This window comes from Galeopterus variegatus, unplaced genomic scaffold (genome assembly GCF_000696425.1).
Source record: "Galeopterus variegatus unplaced genomic scaffold, G_variegatus-3.0.2 Scaffold4707, whole genome shotgun sequence".
NCBI classification, from domain to species: Eukaryota; Metazoa; Chordata; class Mammalia; order Dermoptera; family Cynocephalidae; genus Galeopterus; species Galeopterus variegatus.
Window position 1 is genome coordinate 116,642 of NW_007730818.1, and position 17,495 is coordinate 134,136.

General features: G+C 41.9%; 1 protein-coding gene across 1 annotated transcript in view; it reads right to left on the minus strand.

Annotated features, from left to right (window-relative positions):
* The window catches only part of LRIG1 (leucine-rich repeats and immunoglobulin-like domains 1), a 119,789-nt gene that overhangs the window by 101,180 nt on the left and 1,114 nt on the right, over nucleotides 1–17,495 (minus strand). Inside the window, exon 2 of the mRNA XM_008588178.1 lies at nucleotides 17,317–17,489. Within this exon, the coding sequence (XP_008586400.1) occupies nucleotides 17,317–17,489 (173 nt within the window). The remainder of the gene's footprint in view (nucleotides 1–17,316; nucleotides 17,490–17,495) is intronic.

The window sequence follows — 17,495 nt, forward strand, 5'->3', positions numbered from 1 at the left end:
AGAGTTAAGTATTTCACAAGATGTTTTTGATATTCTCCCATGGCAAAGGGGCAAAATTAAAATGTTTATCTCACTACAGAAACTGACCTGGCATTTCTTTCCCTTTAATCCTTTCAACACCAATTTACTCCTTACCTTTAAAGCCTTTACAGGACGTAGTTATCCTTGTGTCAGGAAGACAAATGAACAAGGGGTGTCTTCAACACTGTCAGAACTGTCTATGAGGATGTCGGCTCAGTGCACTACTTTTACTTTTCATATCAGACACACACAACGACAACTCACTTTCGAGACCATGTTTACTTTGCTGAAAGCCACATTCTAAACATGGGCTCATTTGTAGAAGGGAAGCAGCTTACAGTCTAACCTTGTTTATGCTCCAAGTACGTTTGACAGAAAAACCACATCAATTTGTTTTAAAATAATTTCCATTTGCTGGAAGCTGTTCCTGAAGGGTTCTCAGCCATGCTAATCTGCTCTGATTCCTACCAGCTGTAGGTAGCAGGCACGCCGGCCACAGACAGGCGGCGGCCTGGGCACAGGCAGCTCTGCAGAGGTTGTGGCAGTCTGTGATCTCCAAAGCCACTGCAACATCCCCCTCCGGAATACATCACCAACATCAGTTTAAGAAGAACAGAAAAACATGTCCTGGTTCAGAGTCAGAACCTGTGACCCGCCCACTCAGAGCACAGTTTTCTGTGCAATGACACCTGTGCTCTCAGAAATAACATCAACTCTAATATGAGAGATACGTTAGCATCTCTGGGAGACTGCCCAGAGAGGGACACACGGAGCCCTGTTAGCGCTGGTCTCTCTGCCATGGATGGAGACCCCATGTGTTTGAGGAGGAGGTGGGGGCTGATGCCATATGGAAGGGGCCAAATTTAGAAGTCTATCTACCCAAAGCTTCCTGCCGTAGACGCTTCTATAAATCCAACGTTTAACAAGTAACCTTTGGCTCAGTCCACCGAGGGCAGGTTACAAGTAACCTTTGGCTCAGTCCACCGAGGGCACGATAACCTGCCCTCAACGTTCTTACAACTCCCTCTGGTCAAGGAGAGCAGTCTTGCCAGCAGCAAAGAGGGAGAAAAACTACCTTGGCCTGGCCACCCTTTTAGTCAAAGTAGAGGTCCTAGCAAAGTAACTAAGAGCCCAAGCAACCAAAGCCAGTTGCCTGGCGAGGGCTCAGCATAAACGGAGCAGAATAACCACAAGGGGAAGGGTGTCTAGACAGCTCTGGTTTATGCAAAAGAAGCCACCCTCCCCTGCAGTGTCAACTCTGAAAACACAGACTCCAAAACTCGGCTCCAGCAAAAGAGCAGATGAGAGACCTTGTCAACAGCTGGGAAAGGCACTGTGGGTTCCCTCGCCAAATGCAACAAGGAGGAGAGCAGCTGAGTCTGGCCCACCTGCCAAGGACAGCACTGGAGATCCAGCAGGGACCCCGTATGAGAGACAGGTCCCAATGCAGTGCTTAAATGAAAAAGGGATGTCAGTGACATTCCTTAGATATGGGATTTAAAAGCCACCTTCCCAAATTCATAGGAACTAAAAAGAACACCAATTCTTAATGTGGCAGGCAGATATCCTGCCTGTCATCTTATCAACTTCAGGTATATTTGTTTCTTTTTCCCTTCCATTCTTATAAGTTTCGTAAAAACAATATTTCAGTGAGGGACAGAGGAAACTACCAAACAGATAAGGTATATTTAGGAATGTCAGACAGATGAACCCTGGGAGGTCTAAATTATTCTACTTCTCTGGGAACAGTATTTGCATAGGACTTACAGGACTATACAGAATGAATACTAATATTTATATTTACATTGTTATCTGCACTGAGCATTTAAAGTGTCCCAGGCTTTGTGCTAGATTCTGGGAATACAATGGTGGATCCTAAACAAAGTCAGTCAGTCCCTGCCTTCAGGGAGCTCACAGACTAATGGAGGAGTAAGGAATTAAATAATCACACAAAATTTCTGTATAAAGTAATGCAGGATCTTCAAGACAGGAATCTAACTTAAAGGAAATGTCAGCAATGGTTTCTAGGGGAAGAAACATTTAAGACGGATGAACAGGAGTGTGCAAGGCAAAGAGGGAACAACCTTTCTCCAGGCAGAGGGGACAGCAGGTGAAGGACATGGGACACAGGCAGTATTAAAAGAGCCTGGCAAAAGCCCCACATAGTGGCCGGGCAGAGGGAGCCAGGTTGGAAGATGTGATGGAGCCGGAGAGGTGGGTGGACAGCCAGAACTTTAAGCAGTGGGACTCATGTGATCCATGTGTGACTCTGCAAAGACCCCTGTGGTGGGGGGTGGGGGGGGTGAGGGCAAAAGTGTGAGTAAAAAGCTCCCTGCTCCCCCTCAAGTCTACATTACATAACTCAGTAAAATAGCATAAAAGACAAGTTTAACATAAAATTTATCACACAAAAGCCCTGGTAAATTCTACCTTTCTTCTCCCATCTCTTAGCTGCATTCCTTTTTCAATGAAGGGTGAGGGGCAGTGGGTCATCAGTGGCCACGGCAGTCTCGCAGGACCACATATATCTCACAGGGCCACACAACCAAGGCATGCCAAGGATTTCAGGCAGAGTATAAACTCCATCAGCAGGCTAAACTGTTTATATGTTCTTGAGTTAAAAATACACTACTCGGGTCAGTGTTAACACCAGGGCCTTATCACCAAGGCTGTTTGTGAGCTGGTTACACAAGACTGGGACTCGCCCATCTTTTAGATGTGCCTCAATCTGCAAATTGTCTAACGATACATCAGTGAGATTATAATAAAGCCACCAAATATACACGCATTTGAGAAAAACACTTTCCAAACCCAAGGATACTTTACTGTTTATAAATAGTTTACTTTTTTTGATCCCCGAGCATATAATATTCGCAGTTGCTCCAGAAACCAAAGAAACATGGAATGGGAACACAAACCACAACCTAACAGAAACAATAAACAACAGATGGCAAGACATATGTGTATGCTACCACCCCCTTCACCAAAGAGGAAAACCAAAAATGGATTCTGACACACAAGCCTACCAACAAAGCGGCCTGCTCTTCAAGATCACATTCAAGATACCATTTAGAGCACCGGCATCATGGCCAGAAAACTGTGCTGGGTGCTTCAAGCCACCAAAGAGTGGAAGGACCAATCACAGGCCTCAGGGAATCCACAGACTTGAAAGGGAGGCAAGAAGGCAGGCAGTCCTAGCCATACGGTATTCTTTCTAAATACAGTCACGTAGACACAGGTTTGCCTTCTAATTCTGACATTTGCTAGACCCTGGGCAAAGCACACAACCACTCGGGGCCTCATGTATAAAACAGATATATTTCACAGGGCTAAGATGATGACTAAATTAGTTGACATAAATGTGTCCTGCTGCAAAAATGTAAACTGCTCTTACTGCCATAGTTATAACAGCAGCTAAACTTCGTTAAGCATCTGCCATGTGTTAATAAGCCCTGTTCTAAATATTATGTTATTTCATTTTTGTCCTCATAACAAGTATAGTGAGGTAGGCACCAAAATTATTTGACAGAAGAGGAAACTGAGGCAGAAGGAAGCTAAGTACATTGCCTAAGGCTGCCCAGGCAGCTGGTCTCCAGAGCTGCCAATCTTACCATTGTGCACACAATGACATGGTTGCTTCATCCCCACTACCACCAGTCCTCAAGCCAGACTCACGTAAGTACTGCAGGGAGGAAGAGGACATACTGTTCTCTTCCCCCTGAAGACCCCAAAACACTGCACTGCTCTGGTGTGCATGGCCTGAACTTATTTAAAGAGCTCAAGACAAATGCTTCACTAAATTCAGAGTCTCAAGTCATATGTGCCTTAACTAATAATTCTGATTCGTTGATGTTATGACATCTTCTAAAAGGCCATTTGCCTCCAAACAAAGGGGTGGGGGTCCCAATCTCAAGTCATATGTGCCTTAACTAATAATTCTGATTAGTTGATGTTATGACATCTTCTAAAAGGCCATTTGCCTCCAAACAAAGGGGTGGGGGTCCCAATAAATAAATCTGGCGATCATGTTGCTTTCCATATATGGACATGTCTATTTTAGGTATGGCAATCTCATGTCCACTCTGCCAATTTCACCTCAGTGCTAATTTTTTAAAACTCTGACTAGAATTTTCCAACTACACTGTAACTTTAAGCTTTTGAGTTTCTTCTACAACTAAAAAGAATGCCATTTCCCCATATATAACTCCCAGATGTAGAATTCACAGATGATTCATCTCACAGAACAAGTGTTCTGAGACATCAGCTCCAAATAGAGGAAAAACTTGCAATTCCCTTCTTACTCAAAGAACTTGCCTAGATCTGCTTTGCTCAAAGTTTGTTTTCAATTATATTTCCAAATTCTTTTAACAATAACCGTGCGGTGTCTGGCACCAACACATCTGATTCTTTGAAGTGGTTCTCAAGCAGAAAGTAGAAAATAAAGAGAAAGGGGAAACGAAGGGAGGACCATCCATAATTTTTGTTTTAGGTGAAACATTCTCTCCAAAATATTCTACCAAATCCGACAAACCACAAGCTCTGACTTTTCACTGAGGGTCCACTACAAGGGGCAATAGCCACTGAAGAAAGCCTCTGAATTTATCCCTTTACTTGTCAGCTGGCTCTTGAGGAAGAAAACAGATCCTCAGCACAAAAAAAATGGCTTTTTGCTCCTCATAGCCAAATTCCCAAAACACTGTTCAGTCCTCCACACAGGTCAATTAGGAATAACCATAATTCAGGGGTAAACCTCAGAACCCCTCTGAGAAACGATACTGTGAGATCATTTCTGCCTGAAAGAATGTACTAAGCCCCGAGAAAGTCATGAGGCCATAAACAAATAATTATGAAGGGATTGCTAGGTATATGAAATTGAACAAACTCTGCTTTCAAGTCTAAGTGGAGAAGACAGGGAAGTGTGAAAAATTACCTAATCAGACAGACTCTGCGAATCCTCTGGGAGAGAACTAGATATAAATAATAAATTCACCAGAATGAGGTCAAGTGAATAACAGAGAGAATGTCTGACACTGACATAAGAGGCTGTGAAGGGTGGGAGGATCATTTGACCTATTTTGATCTCAGAAAACACAATGGAAAAAGGTCATCTTTGGGTCTCACAGGGAGGATGTTTAAAAAAAAAAAGTCTAGTTTTTTGGACTATTTCCTTCAGTCCTAACTAAAGCAGTCCTTAATTCCTGCTAAGCTTCTGTCAAGAAGTTCCAAACCACTAATTTTGCCTCCAACTTCATTGCATGTTAGCTGTATCCCCAAACAAAGATCCAAATTCCAAGAATTTGTTCTAAAGAAAAAAACAAAATATCCAAAGGTTTCATCTTATGAAAATTTACATGATAAAGAATGACTGGAAGGAAGAGAAATTTCCACTGAAGGCACTAACACATTCCATGTGGAAGAAAAGTGGATACTAAGAACACAGAAAATAAAAGCTGCTGAGATTCTGCATGATAAATAAAATGTTTTAAGGAGTCCAATCATGACAGGAATTAAGATTTTTCAAAAACAGTGTTTGACCAAGAAGAAACCAATGCAAAATTGGAACAGATGGGTTAATGTGGTATGACCATGACCCCCTAAAAAGAGTGAGAAACTTCAGAATGGGAGAAAGAAGCCACTGGGCTGTGGAATGTCTACCTTGAAAGGTAAAAGGATTGAAAGCAACTCTGAAATGTGCCATGCCCCGAATGTAGTCAATGGCAAGCAGCCCTGAAAGGACAGACAATGTGGTAGAGTAGCTGCCCTTCCTGTGGCTACCCTACGAAGCCTGTCACAGGCAACCTACCCAGTTGTGAAGGCACTGAGTCAGCCCTGCCTACAATTTCACCCATCCCAACTGTTCACTCAAGGCCTGCTTGAGAGAGGTGCTGCCTGAGGGGCCCTAGGAAATGACCCTTTGGAATTATATGCCTTTATTTTACTTGCCCTTTTATTTTTAACCAAAGTTCTTAAAAAGCTAAAATCAAAGATCTAAAGTGGGTCTGTACCAGTTTCCATAGTTTTCTTTGGGCCAGAAGGGAAAAGGAGGCAATAATCAAAGGAAGTATTACTTCCTTTGGGGTGTATTTGCTTCCCCTCAATAATACCTAAGGGCCAGGGCCAGCCTGTGGCTCACTCAGGAGAGTGCGGTGCTGATAACACCAAGGCCACAGGTTTGGATCCTATATAGGCATGGCCAGTTTGCTCACTGGCTGAGCGTGGTGCTGACAACACCAAGCCAAGGGTTGAGATCCCCTTACCGGTCATCTTTTAGTAAAAAAAAAAAAAAAAAGAATATATAAAGGCCCAAAAAAGAGTCCCTCATTGAGACTCCCACACCCATGCACATCCTTTTCCCCTCGCTGCTCAGGGTGTCCATCTGAGGATTTCACTCAGAAGCACCACTCATGGGAAGAGTACCTTTAACTGAGTATCCCAGACAAAGACCAGTTTACTAATTCTTACCATCCAATAAGCAGTAAGTTTATTCCCTCTTTGCTTCAGTTAGGATAGAATCATAAAACTGAAAGCAATAAGTCTTAGAAGTCATATGTACCTTTACACATAAGAGATTGAAGTTACTAGCCCAAGGTCACACCACCAATCACAGTGGCAGAGCTGAGACAAAACCACAAGGTCTCCTGAGGCCTAGCCATGGGTTATTTTCCTATACTGCCACATTCCCACCTTCATAGCTTTGCGAAAATGATTTTTTTTCCTTTTAGCTCAATAGTTTTTATCCCTCTTTGGCCAAGAACCTTTTTAAGAAACTTAAAAACACGGGCTCCTTTCTACCCATAAAGATAGAGTGAACACCAAGATTTCACATACAATAAAGTTCCATAAACCTCCAAGTAAATAATATTTGAGGTCGCCAGTCATTATTTTCAGGACAGATGAAACTGAAAATAATCATGTCTAAATATTGTTTTAAATGAACATGTGAAAAAAACTAAAAATCTCTCCAAAGAGTTCCTGATTTTTCTCTTGGGCAAAAAACAGACCTCGATGAGGCCAAACCACCTATGACCAAGAGTCCTACACAGACACCAAATCTGAGAAAACAGGGGAATTTGGGATGAGGCAGACCTTAAGAGCTACCCAACATTTCAGTTTGCTTTCTGGATCCCCTATCCTCCAAAGACAGAAGAAAACCTCGTCCCACTTGAACTGTGGCTTCTGCATCCATCACTCTGTTGCATCAACAACTCACTTCCTGGAAGCAAGGCGCTCTTCTGGCTGTTTATAAGTTTTGCAAGCACTGGAAGCTTGTATGCCAGAAACTCACACCAGCCCAGGTGGAGGAAGGAAATCATAGATACACAGAAAAAAAAATTTAATTAAAAATAAAATGAAAACTAAGGGGTTGGTCAGTTAGCTTGGTTGTTTAGAGCATGGTGTTATAACACCAAGGTCAAGGGTTCAGATCCCCGCACTGACCAGCAGCCAAAAACAGAAAGAAAGAAAACTAAGACGTAGGCATGATGCATGAGACGGATCAAAGTACTGCATGGCTGAAATCAGATGAAAGAATGAAGTTCTCTCAATTTGTAAAATAGAACCTTAAATTCCTAGGCAGAATCTCTCAATTGTGAGTTTTTCTCCCCCCATAAAGTTTTCTTAAACCCTTTGGAGTGTGCTTCCACTTTTCTAAACAGAGAACTCAATGTTAATGGTATCTAATCAAATATCACATAAATTTAATTAAGCTTAACAGATCCATGAGTTTAACCTGACCATGTTAGTCAGCTTTAAAAACCACTGTACACTTACATAATTTAGCTGGAATTAGATTTTCACTGACAGAATATGGAAATCATTCCATAGACTACGATAAAGGGAATGGAACTTGACGGACTAGGTAACTCCCATTCAGATTCCTAATTAGGCTGTAGCCAGCATGAAATCTACTGTAAAGAAGCCCCCTAACCAACAAAGTAACCAACTGTGGAGAAATTAAACTATGGACTGCTGCAAAACAAAACAAACCATTCAGTAGCTACTTGGAGAAAGCATTTTCAAATCTGTGTGAAGTTTCAAGCAAGCACAGAGGGTTCCAGGAACTTAGTTCTTTGCTTTTTGAGGATTTTCTTACAGGGTTCCTCTATTTAAAGCAGCCTCAAGTAGCCACAGCTGGAGGGTAAGGCCTTGCAAAGTAAGCAACAGTTAACTCACTTTAGACTCAAGATTTAACTACAACCCATGGCTAATTATCTCTCTATTAAACAATATCTGAAATATCACTTTTTAAATGATCCATCCCATTTGTAATTATGTTTGTTCACTAATGAATTCTAATCAACAATTAATAGCTTTGTAGAAACTTCCCAATTAAGAGCTATGTGGAAAGAGAGGAAAGCTAATCAGAATCGCACATTCTGGCAAAAGACTATAGGACAAGTGAACTTTTTTTTTTTTTTGACCAGTAAGGGGATCACAACCCTCGGCAGGGTGTGGTATGCACCACGCTCAGTCAGCGAGCGCACCAGCCATCCCTATATAGGATCCGAACCCATGGCCTCGGCGCTATCAGCGCCGCACTCTCTGAGTGAGCTGCGGGGCCGGCCCACAAACGAACTTTCTAAAGCACCTTCCACAAAAGAAAAAATCTGTACTTTGAGAACATAAACTAGAGTGCACATAGTATGTGCCCAATAAGCATTCTGTAAATATACAGCTTACCAAAATTCCCTTTGGAAAAACACACTTAAAATAAATGTCATTTTTTTCAGAAGTTGTTCAAATTCACATTTCTTAAAACTACACTATAGTAAAAAGTATGGTATGTGAATTATATCTCAATAAAGCTGTTTAAAAAAAAAGAAAAAAACGCCCTATACATTTGCAGAAGAAATGACATGCCTTGGATTTACTTCCAAAAAAAAAACATGAAAGGGGAGAAGTATATTGTGACACAGATCAAACAAGACAGGCCTGATAATTGTTGAAGCTGGGTGACAAGTACATAAAGTTCATTACATTTATTCTATCCACTTGTGTAGGTGTTTGCCTATCTCCATGATAAAAAAAAAAGGTTAAAAAAAAAAAGCCAACAAAAAAACACTCTATACCAACAGAGCAAGTTCCTTTAATTCACAAGTTTTTTTTTTTTTAATCTCATCTTTCAGATCATCTCCCAAGAAAAAGAAGCTATATCTGCAAAAGCCTACTTCCCAATCACTTGATAGTTTTCATTAAGTAGAGCCCAGCATGTCAATTTCTTGTTACCCAGCCCAAAGGGCTAATAGCTTGAGATACAAATGCTTTCAAACAAAGAGCACTGGAACTACAAGATCTGGAACTAAAGCAAGATTATCTATCCCCCAGTTCACAAGTGCTCAATCCTTCTTATTGTACCTAACAGGCTATCATCAAGTAGGTAATCCAGGAGAAGGAATTTATCAGCGCAATGTATGCTCTGACCAAGATAAGCAGTAAATTATTTGAATGGCAAATTATAAATTGGTGGAAGGGGCAAAAGACAGAAGTTGGGGGGGAGGGGAAGGGCACCTGCTAAATGCCACACAAAGGAGTCTAAGAAGATATAGTTGTGAAGGATTTTTTTAAAAATCAGCTTAAAAAAGAAAAGAAAAAAATTCTATTATTTCTACCTTGTTTCTCAACATCCAGCTAATTCTGCTGTGGGAAAGACCTTCATTAATTTCATTCATTTTCTTCCTAATAACATGAGACTTTGAGAAAGTAAAATACCTGCAAATCATAAAAGATTAAAGAACTGTGCAGCACAGAAGTTTAAAGAATAATCAATGCAAAGCACTTAAAAAGAGACAGGCCATGCTTTCTTTAAACCCTCTGAACACCACCTTCTGCCAAAACAAACTGAACAAGCAGTGATTGGAACCCGCATCCTGGTTCATAAGGAAACCAAGATGTATTAGGTGTTGCAGAGATGAACGGATTGGTTGTTCGCACAATGGACCCTACCGGTTATGCTAGATTAAATAGTAATAAAGATGCAAACAATCGTAGCCGTTCATGTGGGCAAGGCTGTGAATCATGGCCATTCACTGCGGAAGGGACTCAGGTACAGGTGCACAAGGAGCAACAGCAAACAGTAAACGGCTTTTCAGGTGGCATCCTTGCCAGATTCCTCAAATGACCCTGTATTCACTGCTGTGCCCACTACAAAGTTACCATGCGATTGTAAACAGACAAAACAAATGGAAAATGTTCTCTGCGTACAACCCAACAATTGTCTCCTTCCTCTCTCCTCCTCCCTTAAGTCTTTCCAAAGAGAAGTGGGCACAGTGAAGATTCAGCCGGCCCTAAGGTCTGTAACCTAACCCTGTTTGAAGGAGTGCACCTGCATTTTTCCAAGCTATTGACTGAGAGGTGCTACTTGCATCTTGGTAGGGCTCAGTTTCAATGAAACCCTGGGAAATAAGAGGATAAAATGATTAGCTTAAGAGCCTCTCACTTCCCTGCCTCCTTCCCACACCCCACCTCCCACAAGGATAACGTTAAATAGGCAGAGGTATTTGTACAACTGGAATAGATTTAATAAACTCAATGATTTTTGCTAATTGTATCATACGCTACAACTGTTCAAAGCTTCCAGCCTGTTTGTTTGAGATTTCCAAGGGCACACTTGCTACACTTTCTATATATCACCAGAACCCTTATGGAGGAAGGCTGTTTGGGTTGTAAGCCCTGCCATTTTCCCACCCCAAAAAGACTCCTTCATATCAGAAAAGTAATCTTTTCCCAGGAAAGCCTTCATCACCAGGAAATCTGACTTGCAGAGACTGGCCATGAGAGAAGATGCAAAATTTGAGCTACTGAGGCCTTTACCTTCAAATTGTGCTCTGGAATCATCATCAAGCTGATCAACCCACATTGAGGAACTAGGCTAAACATATGCATCATCTAACTTTGTCTTCACTGCAGCTATAACACAGAATATTACAATCTGCCTTTCATAAATGAGAGAGAGAGGTTTGCCCCAAATCACACATGGAGTTGTAGAATTGAGGCACCAGAAATAGACTGTAGCAGTAGCTTTCCACCTCTACTCCCTGGTGAAGGGTGTGGCTGGGTGTGGCCACCAGGGATGAGGACAACAGCACATTTAACTCAGTAAAAGTGAAGAAAGCTTCAACCTCATCCAGCCTTCCCCCCAATCAATAACCCAGAGATGAGGGGACACATGGGTAGCAAATGCCAACTCAGAGACTATAAAAAACTAGAGGCAGAAAACAGAGTATAAAACCCAGGGAAATGGAGAAACCACTTAAAATAGAATGACTTTTATAAGCAGACTGAGTTCAAAACTTGTATTTCAGAAGACTATACATGAAGTACTTGGATAAAACCATAAACTAATAAATTGCATAAAATTTAATAGTATAGAAGCATATAAAGCATAAAGCCCTTGGATAAGAGAAATTCACAAGAATACCCTTCCCCCAAAAAAGGGACACAAATTGGTAGCTTCCAGTTAGAGCATGAACAAACTGCAATTTTCATTTTTTGTGTGTGCAATCTTTATTGATCCATTTATTTTGCTTAGTGGAAACAATGGTCAAGTATCAAGTTCTTCAATAAGAAATTTCTAAGCCGCAGTAATATAACTGGCCAATTAATTGTCTAGTCTGGACTGCTATTCTAAATTCGGCAGCTGTATAAAATTCCTTGGGCAAAAAATAAACGCAGGTTATGGAGGGTAAACTATTGTAAAAATGTTACCCTCTGATCTTCAAAGTCCTATTTCTTGACAGAGGAGATAACAGATCTGAGTTTCTTACGAGTCCCACACTTTAACTTGAAACAAAAGCAGAAGATCATCACATTACCGACACACAACAAGAACTGAAGCTATCAGGTAGATGGAATGGACCCTACTGGCTCAATGTCATGCCTAAGTCATAAAAATTAACACCAACGGTCCCTTAATTTCCACAAGCCAGTGAACATTCGAGACTTTCAGATATTTCCCCTCCTCTGCCTGGGAATTTTTCCTCCATCCCTCCTCCCTTCTGTCTCAAGACAATGCCTTCAAGCCTTTGAAACCTCATTCATTGTAAACAGCTCTGAATATTAACACTGCCCAGAGTCCTGCTCGCTTTTAAAAGACCCCCAGGGTTTCAAATTGCAGCCTCTGAGGAGAGGGAAGGTCCCCAGTGAGTAAATGTCACCAAGCTCATTCAAAACGAGTTGAAAGTTAGGCTTGCTCATGAAACTTAAAAGTTCTCCAACCTATGGGGTAAGCCAGGGGAAATCCCTTTACGTTTTAAACAAATGAGGAAAAGAAGAAAAAAAGACCCTGGTAAAAATCAACATCCTTTATTGCTTACAGCAACTTTCAATTCAATGAATCCCTTTTCTAGATTTCCCTCTCCTGTGAATACCACTTTCAAAATACCCATAGGCCATTTTAAACAATTTCCATCCAGTCTTTCTATATAACAAACCTTCAGGGCTTAGCAGGTGCACAACACTGGACCAGGTGCATTGTTAAGTCACACAAAACCCTAGTGCTCTCTCTGCATTCCTGTCCATCCTGAAAGAGAGAATCCTGAAAAGACTTGGCACCAAGGAGACACCTCTGCAGAATGGGGGCGAGGCCCTTTCATTGTGAGCATGGTGTCTGAGGGAGAGAAAGGTCAGCCAGAGGCCATTCCAATGTGGTCCGGGGAAGCTGTGTGGGGAACCCAGGCAGAGTAATTAACACTGGAGAGAGGGAAACTTTCAGCACTTGGTGCAGAACTGGGGAGCTGGAACATGAGGACATCCACAAGGAACTTGCTCATTACACTACACTGAATTTCCTTCATCTTTTTCAAGATGTTCTCAAGAATTACTGCTGATTAATACATTCAAAAGTCCAAAGTCTGTGAAATCTAGTAATCAACTGTAATTATGGAAAGAGATAAACACACTTCTTTTTAAAACAGTCCTTTAAAAAGGGAGGGCAGGACCAGCACTGATATATCCTAAAGGGAAGAGGGACACTGTGTGCCAATACAGAATTAATTTATATTGGGCCCTGGAGATCTCTGGCACTTCCTAATTCCGAAGTACTCAAAAATCAGATTTTATGATTGTAATTTCTCATTTACAGAGAAATGGGATTTACAGAGAATGGCGGGATTTAAATAGTGTGCCTTTCTCTCAAGGAAACCAATATTTGCCAAGACAGCCAATATTACTTGTCAAAAACCTCCTTTTATTCAAAAAAGGTGTCAGAAAACCAGCAATAGACAAGTTCCTCACCATCAAGAGAGAAGCACCCTTCCAACACACTTGTTGCATTAAAAAAAAGGTGTCAGAAAACCAGCAATAGACAATGTTTGTTTAATCAAGAGAGAAGCACCCTTCCAACACACTTGTTGCATTAAAAAAAAGAACTGAATTAAAGCTAAAGCTCCCTAAAACTTTTAGAGCACTTGTACCTTTCAAATTTTCTTCTCTACAATTACCCCGAGTTTAAAATGCTCCATATTCCAAACAACCCTTTGCCCATGCCCCAAACTGGAACTGAATTAAAGCTAAAGCTCCCTAAAACTTTTAGAGCACTTGTACCTTTCAAATTTTCTTCTCTGCAATTACCCCGAGTTTAAAATGCTCCATATTCCAAACAACCCTTTGCCCATGCCCCAAACTGGAAGATGTTCAAGGTCTATTGAGCTCTTCTTAAATGATATGGAGATAAAGATATAAACAGGCAGAAGGGAACATCTCAGGACCATCCAGACAATAATCTACTTAAAAAAAAAAACCGAAGTATCTCAGTTTAGGTTCTGGAACAATCTGTTCATCTGCACTTTAAATCTAATTTGCATAAACAGGATGGAAAGTATTTTCCAAACCCCTAATTCACAACACCCTGCACACCTGGGCCTTCAAGCACAGCTGTAAAATTTGAAAGACAAAGGCCCTCTTTGCTTCACAACTATAACAACAACCATGGTTTGTGTTTATTTTCTAATGTAATCATAAGCACCACGTATGTGACCAAACCGGCAAAGTCAGATTTAAACCACCCAACTTGATATTGCAAACACATAATACAAAGAGACTGAAATCAATAAATTCATCTTAATGTGGTTTGGGATAACCACATTTGATGTCCTTTTGTGAACATCCTTGCTTCTGAATGCCCTGTCATCTTCCCTCCATACTGAGAACAAGAATCAGGGTTTGTTCTTCCTCTAGGGCCTGCCTTCCTCCCCAATCAATCCCAATCAGCTGATGGTTAGCTCTCAGAACTTCTAAACAACATTTTGTGACTAAACACTGTGCTCAAATTTATGTCACAGTTAAAAGTCTAATGTAAATTGCATTTAATACTTCTTAAACAGCTTCTGAAGCGATGCTCTCAAAAATAATTTCAAAGAAAGCAAACATATGAGTTCTAAGAAGTTCAACTTCTTCTAAGGTTCTGGGAAGTTGGAATCAGGCTTGGCAGTGCTTGGAACTGTTTATGAATGTGCTGGTTGGACAATGCCAATTTCACCTACTTAATGGGATGGGAGGACAAGTTATTGTGCTGAATAAGTTATCCTCAGACCCCAGGAACGAATCTGTTTTACCCTCTATCAGCTCCATTCCATTTCTTCTGCTCACACTACATTTACATTCATTATTAAGAACTTCTACTCTCCTTAAACTAGGCCTAGGAGCAACTCCAAAATTAGAGGCACTGTTTACAAAAGTAAAAAAAAAAAAAAGTCCCATAAAGCCACAGGTCCCCTGCTATCTCAAACCCACGGCCAGAAACTGTTTGAACTAGCTGCAGTAAATCTAGTTCATAGGGTTATAAACTAGCTCAAAGCATTTTCTAGACAATGGACTTTAGAGGATGTAAACTTGGTGAAACTAAAAGATATTTTATTATATTATATATACGGAGACTTTCTCCCTAAAATCTTGCTGAATCATAGCCAGAAGTATAAATATCCTTATGAATATTTCAGAATAAGACTAATGGTTTAAATTGAGAAATATGAAGTTTAGGGAAAAAAACACATCTGCTTCATTTTTCTTTAATCAGAAATAAAATAATTTCACAAATATTTTTCAAAGGATACTCTTTTTATATTATACACTGTGTTCCATGTACCAGAAATCACACTGCTTACATCTTAAAATCTAATCAGTTAACACCATAATCAGTATAATCAAGTCTACTGAAGCTCAAAATACTCTTTGGTATTTATTGATTATCAAATGTGTGAGTAGAAAAGACTGCAATTTTAAAGGTATTTATGCCACGTGAAATGTCATTCCTAGGCAAGAGAAAGCCTAAAAAAAAACCCAATATGTTTTGCTCCAAAAATGAAAGGGCAAGGCAAAGTGAATCTTGTGACCACAGGCACGTGAAATGTCATTCCTAGGCAAGAGAAAGCCTAAAAAAAACCCCAATATGTTTTGCTCCAAAAATGAAAGGGCAAGGCAAAGTGAATCTTGTGACCACAGGCAAGTGCAAATAAGAAGACACCCTGTCCTCTTCCAGAAGTTACTGCTTCAAAACTAAGCACCTCCCCCACGATGCCACTTACACATGGCACTGGGGGTCACTCTTCCAACAGGTGAACACTTAACAAGTTATTCTGATTCTGTCCACATGATTCTATTTAAAACAAAACAATCTTAATGCAAAGGAAAAACAACAATACTCCAGACTGCCTAAACTAAATAAACTACAACCTAAGGATGATACTGGACTTTATCTCCCAGCACAGTCGCTGCCTGTGTTAAAACACACCCTTTAACCACTGATTTTCACTAAGTCAGTGAATTTCATGAAAAGAAGCTGATACTGAGGGGAGAAAAAACCTAACTGTAACTAAAGGGTCCTTCCTGGCCAGCTTCAGAATTCTGTAGTACTTGTTCATGGAGCATTGTGTTGCATGCGCCAAGTTAAAGACCCCTGCTCCATTTTAAGAGGTACAAGATCTTCACATTAGAAAGGAATTAACTCTTTTCTTCCCCTCACTGCAGCCAGATGATCAAGCCACAGGTGTTAGTTAGAACTTGTGTCACCAGTTTTCTCTTTTTAAACAGTGAATGTCATGCCTGAGGTTACTGCTGTGCCTCTTCCATGTTCTAGGAAAGATGTCCAATTATTCAACTGAAAAGCAGACTATTCAATCTAGGCCTTTTCTGGAAGGTACTAATAGTTCTACAGAGATGCTAATTACTGATAACTGGACAGGATTTGACCCATGGACCAGAGATTTTAGAAGTTAAAAAAAAAAAAGTCTATCCTACTGTGTTTACAGAAGTCTAATGTCTTTTTTTTTCTTCCTGCCAAATCTCCTGTAAGAAGTGTCCCACTAAGTCCTGATAGGCCAATATCCTGACAGCACAGCAAAGAGCCTCTTTCTGTGAAATAAACTTTGCTTAAATCAGCCAAGCCCGACACCCTCTCCTGAAACAGCACTACTCCAAAACTAATCTGCACCATTTATGGAGGAGAAACTCTTAAGGGTGGGCCCCACCCCACTGGGTCATAGGGGCCCTAGAGAACAGACAGGAAGGGTCTGGAACATAGTTCCCTAAAATGCCAATCAGGCGGAGAAGGACAAACTCCCAGCACTCACAGATCTCCAAGAACTCTCAAAGCCCTCTAAGTCCGGTATACTCTGAGGAAGGCTACCTTCTGCTCCCGCCAGAGCCAAGTCAGGCCACCAAGGTCCGCGGGGATCAGGAGGCGGCTACACACATTCTAATAAATAATGTAGACGGAAGACTGGAACCAAGAGTCACCTTCATTCATTGCCCACTGGAAGACCAAAGAGTTCAGACACCAAAGAGTTGGATGACAGGAAAAAAGAAACACACACACACTGACCCCACACAGACTTCCTCACACTCTGCTCCAGACACTTGCCACCCTGCACCCATACATACACACCAATACACTCACGTCCACACTCCCACTAACCCCAGATCGCCCTCGCGACGCACACTCGCTCGCCTCCACACCTTCACGACCCACGACCACTCATCTCCAGACTCCTACAACCCACGCCCGTCCACCTCCATATCCCCACAAGGCACACTCGCCCGCCCCCAAACCCCACGAGGTTCACTCGCCCGCCTCCAGACCTTAACGACCCACGCTCACTCCCCTCCAGACCCCCAGGGGCACACTCTTCCCCCGGGCCCCCACCCACGATCTCACCTGCCACCCCACGCTAACAGTCTTCTAGCCCACACAACTCCCCACACAGAATCCAATCCGCACCCCCTTCCGGAGTAAGAATCCCCTCCGCCCGGTCCCCAAGTGTCAGCGCCCCGGGGCGCAGGGAGAACGGAAAGGGCGGCACTCACAGGCTCCGGGTCCAGGAGGGCAGGTCCCCGGGCAGCGCCGTCAGTCCGCGCCCGCCGCAGTCCAGCGAGTCCCCGGCGCAAGTACAGACGGCCGCGCAGGGCGCCCGCGGGCCGGTCGCAGCCGTCGCGGGCTCCAGCCGAAGCAGCAGCAGCCACAGGAGGAGAAGGTAGAGCGAGCG